The sequence below is a fragment of the Nycticebus coucang genome, chromosome 5, assembly GCF_027406575.1.
Source record: "Nycticebus coucang isolate mNycCou1 chromosome 5, mNycCou1.pri, whole genome shotgun sequence".
Classification (NCBI taxonomy): Eukaryota; Metazoa; Chordata; class Mammalia; order Primates; family Lorisidae; genus Nycticebus; species Nycticebus coucang.
This window is the reverse complement of record NC_069784.1, coordinates 133,874,194-133,894,597: the sequence shown is the minus strand read 5'-3', so window position 1 is coordinate 133,894,597 and position 20,404 is coordinate 133,874,194. Positions and strand designations below refer to the sequence as shown.

General features: G+C 44.1%; 1 protein-coding gene across 2 annotated transcripts in view; it reads right to left on the bottom strand.

The window, feature by feature from the left end:
• Positions 1-20,404, bottom strand: part of FNDC1 (fibronectin type III domain containing 1) — an 87,650-nt gene that overhangs the window by 59,911 nt on the left and 7,335 nt on the right. Inside the window, exons 2-4 of one of the 2 annotated variants that reach the window (XM_053592337.1) lie at positions 3,808-4,002; positions 1,231-1,317; positions 779-847 (exon numbers count right to left, since the gene is read on the bottom strand). The exons of the other annotated variant lie outside the window; for it this stretch is intronic. Of the exons in view, the coding sequence (XP_053448312.1) occupies positions 779-847; positions 1,231-1,317; positions 3,808-4,002 (351 nt within the window). The remainder of the gene's footprint in view (positions 1-778; positions 848-1,230; positions 1,318-3,807; positions 4,003-20,404) is intronic. 2 annotated transcript variants of the gene reach the window in all.

The window sequence follows — 20,404 nt, the reverse complement described above, 5'->3', positions numbered from 1 at the left end:
AACTGCCTACGCCCATCAAATCTGGTCTGAAAAGTAGACGTAAGATAGTTGGTTTCACATACTCACCTTTATCTTCACAATAACATCAGATTGAAAATAAGACAGAGAGCCACATCATATTGCCTTGGGGACATCACTCAACCACGCTCTGGAATAACTGCACTCATTTTACATTACCTTTTTCACCCTTCATTAAATATATTTAAGAAACACATGAGAAATATCAACATTTCTCTCAATTAGTAAAACAATATGACCAGACAACACCAACATCCAAATGATAAAACACACAGGTACGCAAATATGGAGCAGAGATGGAAGGCAGATTATCTAACGTCACACCTACTTGTAAAATATCCCAAGGTTGTAAGAAAAAGCCAGACATGATGCAACATATTAGCCAGTGAAATCCACTGTTTTGTGAGTCTCGTTCATTTCTGCCATTCACAGGCAAAAGAGCTGTAAGGATCCTGACCAGGCCAGTACTGCCATCTCAACCACCATATTTGCCTGTTAACAGGGTGACAAGGTCCCCAGATGTAGACACAGGTACTTCCCCACTTGAGAACATGAAGAAACGGTGAACAATGAGCAACAGTGGCTGCAGCCTGGCTCAGCAGGCGCAGGACAGATGGACCAAGACTGTGTGGCACATGTGTTAGTTCAGCGATGGGAATTCAACAGGTTTGTGAGCACATGTGTGTGACAGAAGCACAACCCTCTTGCGAGGTGTCGCTTCAGTGAAGACATGGATCTCACACGAACGAGCGAGTGGTACCTGTGACGGTTTCATTAAATGGTCCTGGACCCTTGATGGGAAAACCATCAATCTTGATCCATTCACCTCCTAGATTAGGGAAATGCAACTTGATAGTTAGAAACGAGGGCGATTGGACTTTCCACATTTCAGTGCATCCCTAGCACACAGTTAAGTGATCTTTTCAACAGTCACTCGGACACCTAAGCTTTATGGACAATACACATTTTTGATTTTTTTGCACGGGGTTTACTCCAGTGAGTATTCCAAAAGTTCAGGCAAAATACTAATAACCCACATTAAAGCTATTTTAAAAGAAAGGATAAGTCTCTTCTCCCTTTCCATCTTTCTCTTGTTTTACAAATAGAACAAGTTCTTATTCAGGAATTCTTTAATAATTCTACATTTATATTGACCTGTCTCTCCCAATCTAAGTAACAAAACCACAGCCTTCAATACTAGAGAAGACTTACCAGGTAGGCTTTCAGCTCTGTATACTGGACGGCTGAATCCACTGTGGTTTTCTGCAGTAACCAGCACAAAGTACACTACCCCCGGCTCTGAAACATACGGTTCGTATCAAGCCACCATTTCACATTTCCAGGAATGACACAATTCGACTCACTAGCCATCCTCCTTATACCAATTTATAACTAAATATGAAATCTGAGTTAAGTGACAAGCTCAATAATAGCTTTCTCTCTTTTTTTATTTTATGTTTTTGTTTTGTTTTTTTATTTATTTTTTTAATTTTTTTTTTTATTAAGTCATTTGTACATAGATTCTACCCATGCAACTGAAACACACCTGACCCAAAGAACGTAAACTTTACTTAGTACAAAGCAGGTGGCATGTGCAATAAACCTAGATTCAAAAGCAGTTATCAAAAAGAGTTTTTGCAATTTTTAACAGGAAATCGATGTAGGAAGTAGAAACACACTGTCCAATAAATACATGCTTGTTGAACATTGCTGTCAGTAACTACAAGTGATATTCCCCCTGTAGAAGCTCGAAATGAGAATCTCCAGAAGACAATAAGAAATGTCAGTGTAACTCATAAATTTCAGCACGTGGGAAATCTTCATTGCAATATGTAAAGCTTCACGAAATTTTCTCTTTTTCACAATACAATGTCCCCCTTTCTCTATCTGCATGTTGTTTTTGACCATTTCAACAAAAATCTAGAAAAAATATTTCCTGGAATCTTGGAAATGCTAATCGTGTAGGGGCCAAGGTCAAGTAGCAGAGGTCTCTTTGGCTGAGCTCCTGGAGCTGTTGAGATAAGAAAGGAAACCAGAATGCCACGTTACAAAGGGAGTGTGCCCTAACTCGGAGCTTCAGAAAGCGGAACTGCAGTAGCGCTGGTTTTCCTTGAAATGAATCATGATCTTGTAACTGGTAAGTGAAGGTGCCAATTTCCTCGAAGAGAAGAAAGCTTATGGGCATTTCAGGCAAGAAAGAAAATTAAAGAGGTAAATTCTATCAAGGGCAGTAATGATAATGATGCTTCTCAAAACAAGGAGCCTTCCTTTAACAGCAGAGGCCCAGGACCTGCAGCTGGGCTGACACCATCTGGGGGCCGGCTGTGACCTGTGATCAAGACTGGTGTGACTTCTGTCTGGACCATGGCAGGGCCTGGGGCACTAAGGGGTTGCCACACTAATTGGGAGACCGCTAGGGTCAGGCAGAATGCACAACTGGGCTTTGCCAGACACCTCCTCATTCCCTCTTGTTTGTATTTCAAAGCAATTTAATCCACATGTCTCTGCCTCCCATACAGTTAACTGGTCAGAAGGCTGCTTAGGAGACTCTGTTCTTCAGGGAGTTCTGTGCCTCTCTTTCTACATGTTTTTCTTCTCTGCAGCACTTGTAACAACCCAAGGTCATGCCTCGGACTATAGACTCCCCATTAACCTCCCAGCTGGACTCAGGGGAACTCAGGGGGCCACGCTGGTGTGGGAAATGTACGTTTGGCTGAAGCTGTGAGGAAGGAAGTCTCCCTTTTATACACTTTCTACTCTGTCATGCAGGAAGCATAATATCAAACACAGGAGGTGGAAGGAGAAGGGCCACGGCTGGGGGACGGGTACTGAGCAGCCATGAGCTGAGCCCCTAGGAGGGGTGTCCAACCTTTTGGCTTCTCTGGGCCACACTGGAAGAAGATGAATTGTCTTGGGCCACACAATAAGTACACAAACATGAAGCTGATAATCCAAAAAATAAAAAAATAAAAGCTATGCATAATTTTTGTGATATCCCAGAGATAAGCAAAATAGTCCTCATATAACCCACATGCGCCCCTAAGGCCACAGGTTGAACACCCCTGTAAGGATCAAAATGCCCACATGGCATGGGAGACCTGGTTTTCACTGACTTCTGTTACTTCCTTATGACCCAAAGTAAGGTCAGGCCCCCACAGGATAGCAGAATCCATGGAGTTTCAGGATACTAGAACCAAAATAGAAGATGGAGGATCCAGAGGCAGCTCACATCCAAGTCCAAAACCACCTACATCTGCACTCCCATGAAGATACATATCGAGGCAAGATCTAAAATGTTCCAAACTTCCAGAATCAAATTAAAATTAAATTTAGATAGGGAGAAATGTTACGCCTTTAGTCAGATGTGGCTAAACATAACCTATTCCACAAACCTTTATGGAGACATAGGACTTGAGCAATCCCTGATTGTAAAATAAATTAGAAGTCTAGATTAGCCTGCTAAGTTGTCTACTAGTCAAGTTCCGATAAGACAAAGAAGGATCAACATACTTTCCAAAAGCATATTCAGGAATTAAAAATTGTTTGCTACATCAGTGTGGAGAGAGGACCACTTGAGTTCAAGTGCACGGATGGGGAAGCCCAGTGGCAAGGTGAAGGCTGTCAAGTGATAGCCTCCTGACGAAAGCCTCTGAACTTGGGTATCCCTTCCCAAAGAACCATGAGGTCCCTCAAGCCCAGCCATCCTTTGCCTCACAAACAGTCACTCTAAGAATGTAACTGAGCATCCTGGTGCTAATTCTGTGATAGCAAGATCACAGGGTCACTTACCCACATCCTCAATAAGGAAGGAGTATGTCTCCGCATTCACCTTGATGTATTTAAGACTTTTCAGTGACTTCCCATAGGCAATGTTGTAATGCTCCACAGGTCTACTGGAGGCCTCTTTGGGTGGGTCCCATGTGACTTTCAGGCCCATTTTGGTGGGCTGCAGTTTCACGTGCCTTGGCTTCAGTGGGTGGTCAACTATGCAAACAGCGCAGCTATCAACTTATGGCAATAGCAGATTAGGAAGATGAATTTCATGTTTTCTGATATTGTTAGCAGAAAAGTAAATGACATCTGATGCATTTGAGCCTAAAGGCATTAAGTACAGTTTGTCTGCACATCATTACAGAGTGATAGCAAAACTTATACTAAACCCACAAGTTTCATATATTCTGGCTAACTGTGGGTGGTAAATTTAAACCAAAAGGGCAACAAATCAAAATAAACATTAGGCATTCTCTGGCTTGATTACATTGTCTTGCTAGTACATGAACAACAACTTAGTAATTTGACATAATCTCCAGATGCAGTCATACATTAAATAAATTCTTAGTATTTTAATGATGTAGTTGGACAATCCTCAAAACGCCCCTGATACAAACAACATAAAACTATCCTGATGAGGAAGAATGTCCATGGTATTCTCAGGGAGATAACAGAAACATTCATGTCCACAAAGAAGACAAACCAAGTTCATCAACAGCTTAACAGGGAGACAAAACTCCGGTTTTATCTGAGTATAACTAATGTAAATGTTTCCATAATTTTGTTCCAGAAGAAAAACAAGTTAGAAGCACAATTACATTTTTATCTTAAGTTAGGGAGTTTCAGAAAAATTCTTGCTTTTGAAAATTACTAAAATAATACATAACATTTTGTCAAATAAAATCTCGCAGCCCTCTATGCAACTGATATACAATATAACATAAATACAGGCTAAATATACAAGCAGTAGTCAAATTTTGGTCAAACTTGGATCCAAAGCTGACTAGTCAATGACGCAAAGCAAGCTCAGGAGGAAAAAAAAGTAACCTAAAAAAAAAAAAAAGCCAAAAACCTTTAAACTTAGTAACATTAAGAAAAATGCATTTAGAATCTCATGGAGGAAGAAAGGGAAAAGAGAAAGTTCCATGCTGAAAGTTCCATGCATTGGTTAGGATACACTTGTAATATTGGATGAAAATTCTGAACAGAATAAACACAGATGATTCTAACACATCTCACTCACTCCTCCCAAAACTGCCCCACTGCCACTGGAGTAAAATGATTACCAAAGGAGAAAACTCCTCAGAGAAATTGATGAGATTATAAAAAAAAATAAAAAAGAACACGAATATGAAGATTTTCACAGCATTACGGGAAAGAATCTCCATTTGGGGCCAGGCACAGTGGCTCACACCTGTAATCATAGCACTCTGTGAGGCTGACGCAGGTGGATTACTTGAGCTCAGGAGTTCAAGACCAGCCTGAGCAAGAGAGAAACCCCATCTCTACTAAAATTAGGGAGGAAAAAAAACTAGCTGTGCATCATAGTAGGTGCCTATAGTCCCAGCTGCTTGGGAAGCTGAGGCAAGAGGATTACAGGAGCCCAGGAGTTTGAAGTCGCTGTGAACTATGATGTTGTGGCACTCTACCCAGGGTGACAGTGTGAGACTCTACTTCAAAAAAAAAAAAAAAGAAGAAGAATCTCCATTTTGGGCTATGGGCACAGACCAAAGTCCACAAAGCATCCCCGCAACTCCAGATGTGACGCTTCCATGAGCCTGTGATGGAGAAATGCAATTTAATGTTCTCTGGAAAAATTTGAGTTGGAAAGACTATAAAGACAGCACAGCAATCATGTTCTGGACATTTAAAGTTAGCAATGGTGTCTCCTCTAATTTTCATTACCCTTCCTTGCCTACAAAAAAATCCAGGAATCATTCTCAGGAATCTAGTATCTCACACTGACCAAAAGGTGTGTTGAAGCAAAACAAGATATCCAAAAACCACACGAGGGGCTCATGGTGGGGCATTTCCCCCAAGGAAGAAACTGAATGAATGAATATGTGAATGGCACTTTTCCTTACAGTTCAATTCCAAATCTCCCTTCTGGATCTCTCCTCAAGTTCCATCAACAGACTTTCTGAAAGGTAAGACCTGTGAAACTCAACACTGTCACGGGGCACTAGTAATTCGATCACAGCTACCCAGGCCAGAAGACTATTTACTTTTATTACTGATACAGGAAAAAAACAAGTTATAAATATACCCGTTGTTCTTCCCAGTTATGCCTTGGACACAGAATTGAATAATTTCTAAGTCACATGACAATGCACATTCAAATGGATGCATCAGCCCAGCATTAGAAGAGCCATTCGAATCCATCAAGGAGCTCCCACGAGAAGAACAGAGTAAAGAAGGGCAAGAGGAAAATGCCTCTAGTTGCCAAAATCTAAGGCGTGTCATCTCATCTGCTTACTCAGAGTTTCCAAGTGTGTTCATGCAAGAATTTGTTTGTTCTCCGCTCACCGGTGACCAAGGGCCATCAAGCTGTGCATCTCAACTCAATAACTCCCTGGGCCAGAATTTGTATGTTAGAAAAAAGGGCATATGATGTACATCTACTTCAAAACATGTGGAAATGGGAGCGTGAAATGAATGGGAAATGGGTCTAGGGAGTATCTAAACCATGTGGCTCTTGAACGTACCTGCCAGAGGTGCTCATCACACACACTTGGGAAGTATTTACTCCCTCAAGATTACAGGTGAGGACCCCAAGGCCAGGAACAGAGAGGTGAGCTGCCCAGAGTCACACAGCTGCTCCAGGGATGAAGCTTCTCTTGAAGCCTCACTCATCCAGAAGTTCATAGGCCCTCAGAATTGGTCCCTGATTTTGGAAGACCAAAGACCATATCCAGCGAAACATAATTAATTTAAGAAGCCACTATTACCCTGACACAATTGTGAGGCCTCCATAGTTGAGTTTACCATTCCTACCTTCCCACCACCCTCTAGCCCACCTTCCCTGACAGGTTTCCTCTCTGCAGGACACTCACACCCCCTCCTTCCATCACCCCCTTTGGGCTTCATGTCCTCCTGTCCCCTCTCTCTGGAGGGAGTAAAATAAGTGAATGATGCACATTCCTAGGAACTTTTGCATTCTTATGCCAAAACTTTAAACCAGAGGACTGACTTTCTAGTAGTGACATTTTAAGCCTTAGAGAGTTACCTACTGAAGGTCTTATTTTTTAACATAAAAGGCTTTGGGGGACCCTGAAACCAGATCTTAGACGCCACCTTACAGTCAATCTTGTCCTGAACTTACATTTCTCAAGACTCCTTAGGCTCATACACGACCGCCTCCCCCTCCCACGTGCACCCAACACACACAAACAGGGCCGGTTCAACAACATACTTGACCTGATTAGGAGACATTTTCATTTCCTACATTCTCATCAACTATGATGTTTAAAATGCAATCATTTTTTGGTGCTTCATGTCTAACCCTCAGAACTGGACACACCAGATGACCAGGAGGGCCAGGTAGAAAGCATCTTGCCAGCCACTGCTACCCCGACCCTCACCCCAACCAGCAGCTAACTCAGGACAGTCAGGCAGGTGCAAACCCACATGCGTGAGCTTAGATTACTTGACAGAAAACTTATTCTTGGGGCTAAAAGCATGACAATTTGTCGGATTCCTGATCATGATTTTGAAGGTCTCGAGGCATGAGGAGCATGAACGTGGCTTCGGGCTCTGTGGGCTGCATTCTGGGTTCTGTGCTGAGAAATCAGCATTCTGGTCATGTAAAGAAGGAACAGGTCAGCAGGGGTCCTTACCAGGTTTAGTATTCTTAGAGTCTTAGAACAGGCGTCCTCCCTGCCAGACAAATGAACCACGTCAGCTTTTATAGCCATTCTCAGTATTCTTATTTAATGAAGGTGACCCTGGGTACAGCCTCTAGAGCTATATCCCAATAATGGGTCTCTAAAGGAAAAAAACAAAAACAAAAACCCAAATGTCAACACAACAGGAATCCTGCAGCCCAGAAGAGGGAACACTGGGAGGTCACATCACAGGCATGCAGGTAAGCACAACAAGCAGTTTTTCCATCTCCATGGGATGAAAAATGAGGAAATGAGCTTCAGCCTAGGGGATTCGGGTGAAATAAAAAGAATTTCCTGTCTATGTCCTTCCCATCTCTCCCATCAAGGCTGACTGTGGATGGAGACAGAAAGATGGCAAGGTGCTCCAGCCAGGAGGCGGGAGCCAGCCAGGGCCTGCTGTGACCCAAACAATTGCAAACCACAGCTATGTCACTTCCACAGCTCATACCAGCAGGGGCTGAGTAGCAAAATAACATTTTGGTGATTGTTCAGATACCCAGCAACTGCCAGGCTAGGCATTTCTGTGCCACAGCTACCTTAGGAATGGAAAAGAAGGGTGCAGCCAGCACCCAGATTCCCGACTCTGATCTAGCTCCAAACTCCATGCAGGTCTCATCCAAGAGGGCTCAAGAACAGTTGGGTTCAAGCACCAAAGTCTGGATCCACAACTGCTCAAGGATGGATTCCAAGGTTCCAGCAGCTCTGCAGTGTCTGCCCTTCCAAGGTCTTCAGCTTCCAACCACTGGCCTCAAGAATTCTTCAGGGGTAATGAATATCTTGAGTCCAGAATGAAGGGCCAAGGCCAGCCTGGCCAACCTCTGCAGGGCCCATTCATCACAGTGGACAGGGCACCACATCTCACCAGCCCCTTCCTCACCTTCCCACCCAGTGCTGACCACACACTTGGTGCTCACTAAAAGGGCTGATGGGTTGAAGAAAAATATGTAAGACCAATGAGATCAGCCCAGGGGTCTCCAGCTCAAATGCCCACAAGGCCCAGGAAGATGAAGCAGATGAGGACAGCTGATGGGAGTATGTATGCCATCGACAGGTGCGATTTAGTTTCAGGCACCTGCTGACCAAAAGAAATTCAGGCCCCACACTGTCAAATGTTCAGGGTTTTTTTTCCTCTAGGAAGCAAGAAATCTTGATTTTTGCATGAAATCTCCTAATTTTAGATTAATTGGTGATTAATTCCACTTCTAAGAAATACTATGTGGACACACACACACAACACACATATCAGCTGGCTAGAGTCAGCCCACTGGTGGCCGGTCAGCAATCACTCCCTTGACCCCAGAAAAAAATCCTTTAGTGCTGATCTAGACCATCTCCCAGTGTCCAATTTCAATTCTGAGACTCCTCTGTGAATCTGGATCCATGAGCAAAGCTAAAGTCTGGAGAACTACAGCCATCTCAGCCCCTGAGGGCATTAGGTAGAGACCTGCCCAGGGAATCACGCCCCACATCCAGACCTGCTTCCCTCCCTCCCTCCCAGAGACCCAAGGCTCTAAGAAAGTTGTCCTGGGCTCCAAGAAATGAAGAAGACATCCTAGACAAGCTTCAGAAAGGGAAAGGGGCTTTAACTACTAGTGAACCTGACGACTTCTGCACGTCTATCTCTGGCCTAACCATTCCAGACCAATATTGTTTATGGCCCATATTGTCTCATATAACCCTCAAACTGAATATTTTCAAAATGAAACTCATTATCTAACTGCTGAAAATTTTGGTTCAGACATCACCACCCATCCAAGCATCCAAATCAGATGCTCAGAATTATCCTCTAGTGTACAGACATATCCACATGGACAAAATAAATGTTTCCTGCAAAGGGAATCCTGACAAGGCTGTTTTTCAAAATAAAGACAAGAAAAATTCAGAATCAGTTAATAAAAGGAATCAATGGCAAAAACAACACCATAATGACATAATTCATAGAGAAACGATACTGAGAAAACTGACATTCTGAATAGTAACTAAAGCATTCTGGATTGAAAATCTTGCTTTAAAAAAAAAAATCTTGCTTTCATTTGTTTGTTTTCTTTGTTTTCTTCGTTTTTTTCCATTGTTACTTCATCAAGTTCTCCAGGTTGTAGATGAAGAAATGAAGATGGATGTTGGATGTGAGAGAGTGAGAAGTCTTAAGGGCATTACTAACCCACGGAGGAACAAAGAAAGAACTGTCTTCTGCTAGGCACGCCTCCCATGAATTTGCTCCTTTACAACTTTGAAGCTACTGATTGTGGCCAAATATGCCGTACCACGGAAAGTGCCGGCCCAGAGTCAGCATTCAATAAATACTAGATGAATAAATGAATACTTTCCGTGGGACTTACAGACAATCTACCACCTACGGACAAAACAGCACCCACTAACATGCTTAAATGTTTTCATCACTGTGACTGCACAGAAGCGCGCTACCACTCAGATAATCATTGTAGATAAGGACACTAAAACCCACAGCAGCAGGTAGAGAAAATCTACCAATAACGTGAATGGGTAGAACCAAATATCTTCTAAAGCCATCACTGATAGAATAGATACAAGAAAAACAAATGCTATTTCTTCTTTAATTTTTCTACCAAATATTCACTGGGGAAAAAAAAATTGTTGAAGTTAACTCAAGATTAGTTTGATTTCATTGGAAAATCCAGCCTACCCAGTAGATTTGAGTTACTGTTTGCGCCTCACAGCTCCTGGTCAGAGTGTTCTGCACAATTCCTAGATTCTTAGAGCCCATCTGTTATGTCTTCAGTAGCAAATGGACACATTTGGGAGAGCAATAAAAAAGGGCCTAAATGTTTCTACTGCATCGTAAATAACAAATCACCTTTTAATTTTATTTCAACCAGCTACACGTATGAAGCGGCCTGTCCTGAATGTGAAGCACAGGTGCCCGATGCGTACATTTGAGTTTAAATCAAACTGAGGAAAGACATAAAGGTGTCACAGATCAAAATACCAGATTTACTGCTGATGGTAGAAATGAACTGGAGACTGTGGTTCTAAACGTGACCACCATTGTGCTGCCTATTGCCCCATCTCCCTTCTCCAGCCCTGAAGCATTAGATGACCCAGAAGGGAGGGATGGCTCTGCCTGCAGACAGACCACTAAGCATGGCTGCTTCCAAGGTGGGGACAGACAAGAATAGGCCTGGGCCCTGCCACAACCAGCACCCTCAGAGACAGGTGACTGGAGCCGAGTACAGGGAAGGCAGGCCCAGAAAGAGGCCACGTCCGCCTGTGGCCTCTAATCCAGTAACGCCACCAGGTAGGGACAGTAGGCCAGCAGGGGCTGGGCTCTTCCCACTGGCCCGTCAGATGTGGCTGCCCCATGGAGCATAGTACGGGATGGACAAGAGGCTGGAAGTGTCACTCTAGCAATGGCTCCTTGGGAAAACACAAGGAGAGGAAAATGGAAGCCCCCTGAAAACCCCTCAACATCCCCAGCTGGTTGTCCCTGACCCTGCTGCGATATCCCTGTCCCATCACATGGCGGCTCCTCAGGAAGAGGATTAGGCTGAACTTGCCCCATCTTCAGGAGACCCTCCTGAAGTCCAAGCGTGCATTTTCCTGAAGTTCCGGGGAGGATACCACCCCCCACAGGGCCCCAGGAGGCTTTGGCATGAGTAAGGCTGATGCTCAAGCCAACTCCAAAGCCAAGTTGACCTCCAGGCTGAAAACCCACTCCTTCCCTATTCCAATACCGAATTTTGCCCAATTTATGGGGTCCAAAAGAGCTCGGCAGAGTCTAAGCAATGAGATGCGATACCATAAAAATATCCTGATAACATAAAATGTACAATATAAAAATGCCCTGATTTTAATAGAAATCCCTCCCAGCACAAAATGCCCCGGGGAAATTTAAAGTTCAAAAGTACAGCCTTCTGAGCAGTGCCTATGGCTCAAAAAGTAGGGCGCTGGTCCCATATGCCAGAGGTGGCAGGTTCAAACCCAGCCCTGGCCAAAAACCACAAAAAAAATAAATTAATTAATAACAAAAGTACAGCCTTCTTTGGCTTATAGCTTAAAATCAAAAGAAATTAAAGTTCAAATAGCTTTCCTCTTTTACTTCTTATACTGTTTAGTCTCAGCCAGAGGAGATTCATTCAAATGCCCAGATGGAGTCAGAGCTCCCCCAGCAACCGCAGCCTCTGCCGTCATCCACTGAAACTGGTGCCGTTTCTTCAGGGTTCTCTAAAGTAAGAATAATTGAATCCGAACGTTCCCATTTGTCTAAATTCTTTGAGTCTCCAGACCCTACGTTCTCAATGAGGAAGTGACTCCAAACTGTGTTGTACAAAGGACACATATTATCTCTGCCCATCGGGTACAGCTCCCCCAATTCTTGGTAACAGACCGGTGACCATGCGATCCCAAACTGCCCAGGACAGTTCCTTGCCTTTGTCCTAACTGCAACCGGGCTGGAGATACTGTCTGTGCTTTCTGGGTGAGTCTATGAAGGGAGGACCCTGCAATTGCTGGTGACCAGCTCTTGCTGCCACATGGGAAAGGGACGAGAGGTGAAAAGAAAGTTCAAATGACGTCTGGAGCTCTGGTTCTAGACTCCCTAAAACAAGCTCAACCCTTGCCCTCCCCACAGTGTGTCTGTGAGGACAAATGAATGAATCTGTGGATTTAAATGAGCTCAAGACCATTGCAGTCAGACCCTTATGGGCCAGGACATTATTCATCAAGATCTTCTATAAAAGAGAAAAGAAAGACACCCCCCCCCCTTTTTTTTTCTTATGAGGCAGAATCTCACTATGTCACCCTTGGTAGAGTGTCACAGCAACCTCTAACTCTGGGGCTTAAGCGATTCTCTCGCCTCAGCTTCCCAAGTAGCTGGGACAACAAGTGCCCACCGCAGTGCCTGGCTATTTTTTTGTTGTAGTTGTCATTGTTGTTCGGCAGGCCCTGGCCAGGTTTGAAGATGCCAGCCCTGGTGTATGTGGCCAGTTCCCTAGCTGCTGAGTTACAGGCACCAAGCCAAGACCCACTTTTTTGAAGCTACCCCCACAGCCAGTGCATTGGATCACAAAGTCTGCCAGCGCCAACACACCCAACAAAATGAAGGCAAATACCACTGGTCATGGCTGGCACTCCCAGCCGAGTGCCCACCCAGTCCAGCAGCAAATGCTGAGAAGAAGGTGAGGGCAACCTGGGGGACAAAGAAACCCCCAGAGAATGCTAAGGGCTCTTGATAGAAATGTGTCCCTTAAAACCCTAAAAATCCTAACATTATTGCTCAAGTACACCAAAGATTGCTCTTGAACGCAACAAGCCCTTCGTGTTTATGTAAGTCTCCTTATTTCATCTTTGTTTGAAATTCAAGTTTTACTTTCCACTGGAAACTGCCAAATACTTCCCAGACTCTGAAATGAAGAAAACACAAATCCCAGTGTAACCATGAGTCTTTGACCAAAAATCTAACGGATAAGCCAAAAAATGTCAGGATGCACTCAACTTGCAGGACAGCTTTGGGGTAGCGATCAATGTGACCCACAACTTAGAGACTGCGATTCAGAGGGAAAAGCAGATGAGTCCAGCTCTTCTCCATAGGATGCCAGACAGCACAAGGGCATTCAGAAATTTGGAAACAGGCAGTCAGCAACAGGGCTCACCCTGAAACGACTGACCACATTTCAAATCATTTTTCAAATGGATGTTAAGGAATTATATTTGCTAAATGATTATGATCCCCCCCCAAAAAAAAAAACCTGAAAGTTGCAGATTTTTTTTTTTTTTTTGCTTTGTAGTTGTGTGACATAAAACTGCTACTAGGAAAATTTACAGGTGGTAAACTGGGTTTTCCCCCGGGAGGCTGGCGTTGTGCAGAGTCTGGGTATTATAATGATATCGGGGCTCCCCTTCTGCCATTTCTCCATGTGCATGGAACTTGGTAAAAGTGTTTTCCACAAGCTGCGTCTGTTCTTCAGAGATAACTGTATGAAAAATACAATCAAACTTTACATCTTCAGAGTCTGAACACTCCAGGGAGCCAGAAGAGATTTACAAACAGAATCTCTGACCCCAGCACCCAGAGGCCACACAGGGCTATCTCTAGGTCAGAGAGAAAAATCAAGGTGACAGATGTCTAGGTCCCCTGGGGAGATCAAGGATGGCCATGAAATCAGACCATGCTCTGAAGACTCTGTCTATGGTCCACGGTCCTCATACCCCAGTCTGGTCCTACGGCCCCACAGTGTCCCACTGTGTGTGCCTGGAAGGCAGCAGGTGTGAGGGAAGAGCCCCAGGCAGCTGCAGGTCCAGCCCTCATACCGCTCACCTCTCCAGCCACCTCTACTGAACCTGAATTCCCTGCAGTTATCCCCAGCCCCTCTGGCATTTTCCAGCAGTTTGATAACAATAAACATCATTTTATTCAGACTGAAAGGCCAAATTGCACTTGTACATGCCAGCGTGCTTCCAAGGGTGCTCAATGGTCACTGAATACAGCTGTGAATCACACTTTTTCTTCAGTAACTCAAGCCCAGTGGTGAAGCTACCCAGATCTCACATGTCCACCTTTACATGGAGTTTGTAGGAGTCCATATCTATCCCCTCTAGACACTGCCATTGCCTCCACCACCTTCACCCCTTTCTATGCAAGTATTTTCCACCTTGGACCAGTTTCAAGTGGCCATATGTTGAGGTGATCCTCACGCTTGGGGTTCAGTAAACTACATGCAAATCCCTGTGTCACCTGGCTCTGCTTGGGTGCTGCACATAAGCTAGTCATGCGGGATGCTGCCAGGCACTGTCGCAGCATTCAGATACCACCTAAGGAAAGAGCTTCCACTGGGCCTGAGCATATCTATCTTACTATCTATCTATCTACCTATCTCTCTCTCTCTCTCTCTCTCTCTCCCTCTTTTCTCAGGAGTTGGCCCCTGCCTCAGCCTGAGGCCACCTGTACAATCCCAGGATGCTGGCAAACAAAGCCTTGCATTCAGACTTTAACTGTTGCCTATGAATGGCTCCTTAGGACAGAGTTTGCCCAGCATGTTGTTTGTTTATTTGTATTTGGGGGAAATCTGGATTGAAGAGAAAGAATATTCGTTAACATAGTTCATCATACATTATTCTCTTCTGTTACCTTCCGACTTCACTCCCTCCTTCCCCACCCCACTTTCAACTTGAAAAAGATCTACAAGGAAGAAAAACACAAAAACGGAACAATAAAACAAAGCATAGAGGAATTCTGTTACAAAATAAACAGCAAGTGGCAAAACCAAAATCAAATTCTCAAGCCAACAGGGACTGGCTGTAGTTTGCCCAGAGAGTATTCTTAAAGTAAATCGGCCTTCTCCCTTGAGATGTCTTCTAGGATTTTTTAGTCTGGATTTTTTATTAGTCCCATTAGGTTCCCAACTTACTTATAATAGTTTAGCCACTTGAATCAAATTCAGAAGCCACCATGTTTGACACACTGGATTGTCTGCCCAAAGCCATTCCCAACGTCTTCCTTCTCCCTTGCCACCTCCTACTACAGAGGCTGGAATACTAAACATTCAGTCGTGACCTTTCAGCTTCCCTTGCAGCTAGGATGGCCGCATGATCTAGCCAACGGCATATATGAGGAAGTTACTGCTGCCATTTCCAAGAAGAGCATGTTAAAGGGATCAGGCTCAGCTGCCATGTGCTTGTGGCCTTTTGTATCTTCCTCCACTTTTTCCCCTTGGGATGTCAACCTGATACCCAGGGATGCAGCAGCCATCTTGGGACATGAAGTCATAAGCCTGAGAATGGTGACATGGCCAGAGGAAAAAAACAGAACAATCCTGGGTCTGTGACAGCCCTGAGGAAGCTCTGTGCCAGGCCTGCTCGCTCCACTCCCACCTTTATTAGTAAATGAGACGAACAATTTCCTTACTTGTTTAGCCATGGTTAGTCAGATATTGTATGAACAGCAGCCTAATCTATTGCCAGCTAACATCGTCACTTCTGGATCTGTGAAATCAAGTCACTTTACCTCTTCATCTCTAAAGGAGTGCTGCTTTGTTTTAGCTTTAATTTTCTTTCTGGTTGATGTTTTTAAGGGATTTGCTCTGAGAATTTAATTTTAACAATGTCAATGCTTATTTGTCAGTATGCCATTGACTTGAGTAAGTACAACTGTCCAGAAAAAAATGCAGCCAGAAACTGAAACGAACTTAACCAGCAGAGCTGGCAGAATTTGATCATTAGGATCTGAGGTTTTAAAGTTCTTGGCCATTTTATTCAGAAACCAGTGTAAGCAAAAGCTACTGTTCTAGAGAGGAAAATGAGATTTTTTTTTTCCCCCACATAAACTACCAGCTTTCTGAACCAGTTCAGGAAAATGGAAGCCGAGGGATTCCATATATATATATTTATTTATTTATAACAGGAAGAAGAAGAAAGGGCCCTGAAGAGCAGGTGCGAGCAGTCGGAGAAGACTCACACCTGCTGGTGCAGGCATCAGAGACCCCACCAGAAACCACTACTTTCCAGGTTTCTGTGGGATGTTTTGCACATTCTTCAAATTCAACTTGTAACCAAGAAATAGTTTCTTAAAGAATTACCATTGTTTTCTGGTCCAGCTTAAACTCAGCCTACTATAAACTGCTTGACATGCCAGCAAAAAAAAAACTCCCTCAAAATTCATTCCTTTTCTCAAAATGTGAAAGTCATTGTCTAACTATGTTAAATACTCAGGCATTACTGTCCCTCAAATCACCACTCCTATTACTCAGCAAGCTCCCAGAAAAATACTCTTAGATGAGAAGCCAAGTAAATACTGTGAAGAGGTAGGTTTGAAACAGAGCAACTGGGACAGACGCCACCAGAGGCTGCCCACCACATGGATCTGGTGCCTCTGAGGGTGCTCAGGGAGCATTTTTTCAATATTTTGGATACTCACCTAATGGTTACGAATGGGCACAGGCAAATAATCTATCAATAAAAAGAGGAAAATACACAACAGTGGGTACATTTGTGATAAAGGAAAAATATAGAAGAAAGTAAATGAGAAGAAAGGCAGTGAGCCTTTGTGGAATATTAGTGCCAGCCTGCTAAGTGTTGGATGCTAAGCTCAGTATCCCCATTTTTATAAATAAGGAAACTGAGTCTCAGAAAGTTAAGTGATTTGTTCAAGGACACACAGCTAATAAGCGACAGCAATCAAAGTCAAGTCTATCTGACTTTGCTCTTTCTACTACACTTTGTTGCCTCTCAGCTATATTATAACTAAAAATAATACACATAGGCCTGGAGAAAAAGTAGAACCAAAGCTACAAGACTGAAAGCATCTGTGGCATCTGTAGCCTTGGGACACATGAGCTCACTGCACTGAATGAGATCTTGTGGATGTCAAGGAGATTCCATGCTGCCCAATCCTCATCTCTGGGTCCTCAACTTCCTCTCCTTCACAGTGACAGCTGACTGCTTCCCCCTCTGGAGGCATCCTTCCCCTGTCCTCCATGATCACGGGCTTCCAGGACATGCCGTCCAGGGTTTCTCCTCCATATCATCCACCTCTCCCTCTCGGTCTCTCTTGCCACTGCCTCCTCCTTTGCCGAACTCTAAATGCTAAGAGTGCTCCAGCCCCAGCCCCTGGCCCTCCTGCTCTCTCCCGCAGTCCTTCTGCCTTCTCTCCCCAGTTTAGCACATCTGGTCCTCTGATTGCAGATCCCATCCACGGGATGGCTCCCGAATTCACAACTCTAGCCCCCCTTTCTTCTGAGTGCCAGTGTGTCCAGCTGTCTACTCAACATCTCTAGTGGGACTCAAAGAACACAGATGTCTGCGGGGCACCTGGGGAAGGAGAAGACATTTTAAGTCTGCAATATTGGTGATAAAGAGCAGAACCAAGAAATAAGTTACATTGTGGAAGCCAGGAGAAGAGAAATTTTCCAGAAGGGAAGTGTCCATCAGCGTCAAGTCAAGCCATGGCTGAAGAGAGTCTATTTTTCTCCTCTTGTAATGAGATCACCCCCTACCGACCAAGCCCCCAAGCAAAGAAAACATGCCACTGAAGCTTCTCTCTGCAAATACCAAACTTAATTAGTTCCTTTTCTACAAACAGAGTTAACAGTTGCCCTACCTACCTCATAGGATTGATGCAAGAATAAAATATGAGACAAAATCATAAAGCACTCAACAAATATGAGATAATATCAATACTAGGAACAAGAGTCACAGAATGACTGATCTCATCATTCAAAACCCAACACAATGAGCCAGCAGGATTCCTGGCACTTGGCTCTCAGGCAATTCTTCCTTCTCACACAACAGGAGTGGGTTTGGATCCTCCTTTTCTCGAATCTTGGGAAATACATTTGATTAGAATTTTAAAATCATGTGAGTTGAAAGGAAACTTAGATAATCTGATTCAATTTCTCCTCTGAAATTCACCTATCCACAGTTAAACCCACTCAAATCCCAAAACGTACCCCCCCCTCAAAGGTAAACATACATGACTGTTCTATTCAACTGGGCACCATGGGGCTACTAAGCAAGGTTCTGCCCTGGGAATACAAGTGAATGAACTCAAAGATCTATAAGAAAGGCAATGCTCTTGGATCTACTGAGGAAAGTACTGTCCTGGCTGGTGACTAGCAGACTAGGGTATCAGACATTTGTTAGGAGCTGAGCACCATTAACAATACACATTCGCAGGTCCCAGAAGGGTGGAGGAAGGAAGTCCTCCCAAAGCTAGGATGGTCAGGGAACAAAGTACGGCATTGGTAGAATTCAAGAAGAATCCTTACCAGGGATGTTCCCCTGTTTGAGAGCCCTGGGCCACTATTTTCCAAGGCTTGAAATTCTAAGAGGCATGTAGGCCAAACCTTCTCTGTAACTGTGTCAGCCTCTCTTTTACCCCTCAAAATGCTATGAACTGTTTTCTGTAATGAAAGCTCATTATAGTTTCAAAGTGCCAGTGGACTCCACACTCTCCACACTCCACACTCACCCTATAGACCAAGACAAAACTCCCAAGCTCTGCCAGAAACACACACAATCTGCTCAAGTGATATCCAGCATTTGTCTCCCAGAACTTGTCCTCCCTAGGTGTTAGAGTTGAAAATGTGATCATGATGAAGCAGTGAAAATAAGGGGCAGGGCTGGCATCCTGTGGTATGCTCCCATAAGATGCAGGGTCCTTGGGTGTGCATTGCTACCACAAGAGGCAAGACTGCCATCCATCCTGTGGGTGTGGTGTGCTCCCAAGTCAGTAAATACTATGTGGATTCTGAGAATCAATAACCATGAGAAGATGCTTCCGTTCTCCCAGTCTATTTGAAAATAGTAGAAGCAAATTTCTGGGAGGGGTTGAAAAATGGTATTTAAAAACAGAGTGAGGCCAGGGCATGTGTTACAGGAGAAAGAATGGAGCCGCTTCCAGAACATAAAGAAGGTCAAAAGATGTCAGCCCATGGCCCGTGGATATTCTGTGGCAGAGCAAGGCTGCCCTAATCTCATCGTCTAGAAGCCTCAACTAGAATATGGAATCTAAATTAAAAAGAGAAAGACAAGGGCACAGCCCAAATTTTAATGAATCAAAATAATATAGATAGTGTGCCTGCCAAAGTCCTCAAATTTGGTGGTTTCTCTCGCCAATCTTACAATTCTCTACATATCAATATAAAGATACAGCATCTGGCAAATAGAAGTTGAGTAGAAAGTATGGGATGATCTTATATTGCTATGCGTATCACACAGGGTTGTCATTTAATGCCACATCAGTTCAACTTCATTAGGAAATCTTTATAAGCTGTGGTTCAGAGCCCAGCACAGTACCCTGTCCACAGAAGACATGAATCAATTATTTATTATTTGCCCATGAAGGACCTCGGCAGGCTCCACCTAAGAATGCAGCCCACTTGAATGTCCGTAGGTCTTTGGAACTGTGGGTCGGAACAGTTGAGTTTGGAACAGTTCAGCACACACAGTGCACCTCAGAGGCTCAGGCCTTCCCACTTCTCACCTACATCCCGGTGTTGGAAGCTGCATAAACTCTTTTGCTTACTGCAAAGGAATCATGTTGACAAGCACACGGTATGCTGTAGGGTCAGTTGTATTCCCCTCCCCCAAAATATGTCAAAAGATGTCAGCCCGTGGCCCATAGATATTCTGTGGTAGAGCAAGGCTTCACAAATTCACTGATATGTAAAATCCTGGGAAGTCCAACAGGAACAGAGTCTTTGTGAGAAGAGTTGATGCAGGGAGAGCTCTGTATCTCCCAGAGGCAAAGTTGGACTGATGTGTCTAAAAGCCAAGGAGACCAAGAAGCTAGGAGGAGGCAGGAAAAACCCTCTCCCAGAGCCTTCAGAGAAAGTGTGACTGCCCCTGCCCCAGAGAGCTCAGACTTCCAGCCTTCAGAACTGTTAGAGAATACATTGGTTGTTTAAAACCACTCAGTCTGTGGTACTTTATTACAACAGCCCTAGGATAATAATGTACTAGAAATGTAATTCTTCACTGCAGCTGCAGAGGGACATTCCAACACAAACCAACACTCATAATGACATGTGTGCTGACACCACACCGTTACGGGTTATGGTCAAAGTCCAGGAGCTTCCTGAGCTGGCTGCTGCCTACACCTCCAACCCCAAATGTCACCATTCCCCCAGGCGCCACCTTACACAGCCAATGTGTCTTGGCACATGCAGAACATTCTGCTCCTTTACCTGAGATGTCCTTTCTCGTCTTCCTTCTCCAGCGAATGCCTACGCCCTCTTCAAACAGAGGCAGGGTAGGCAGAG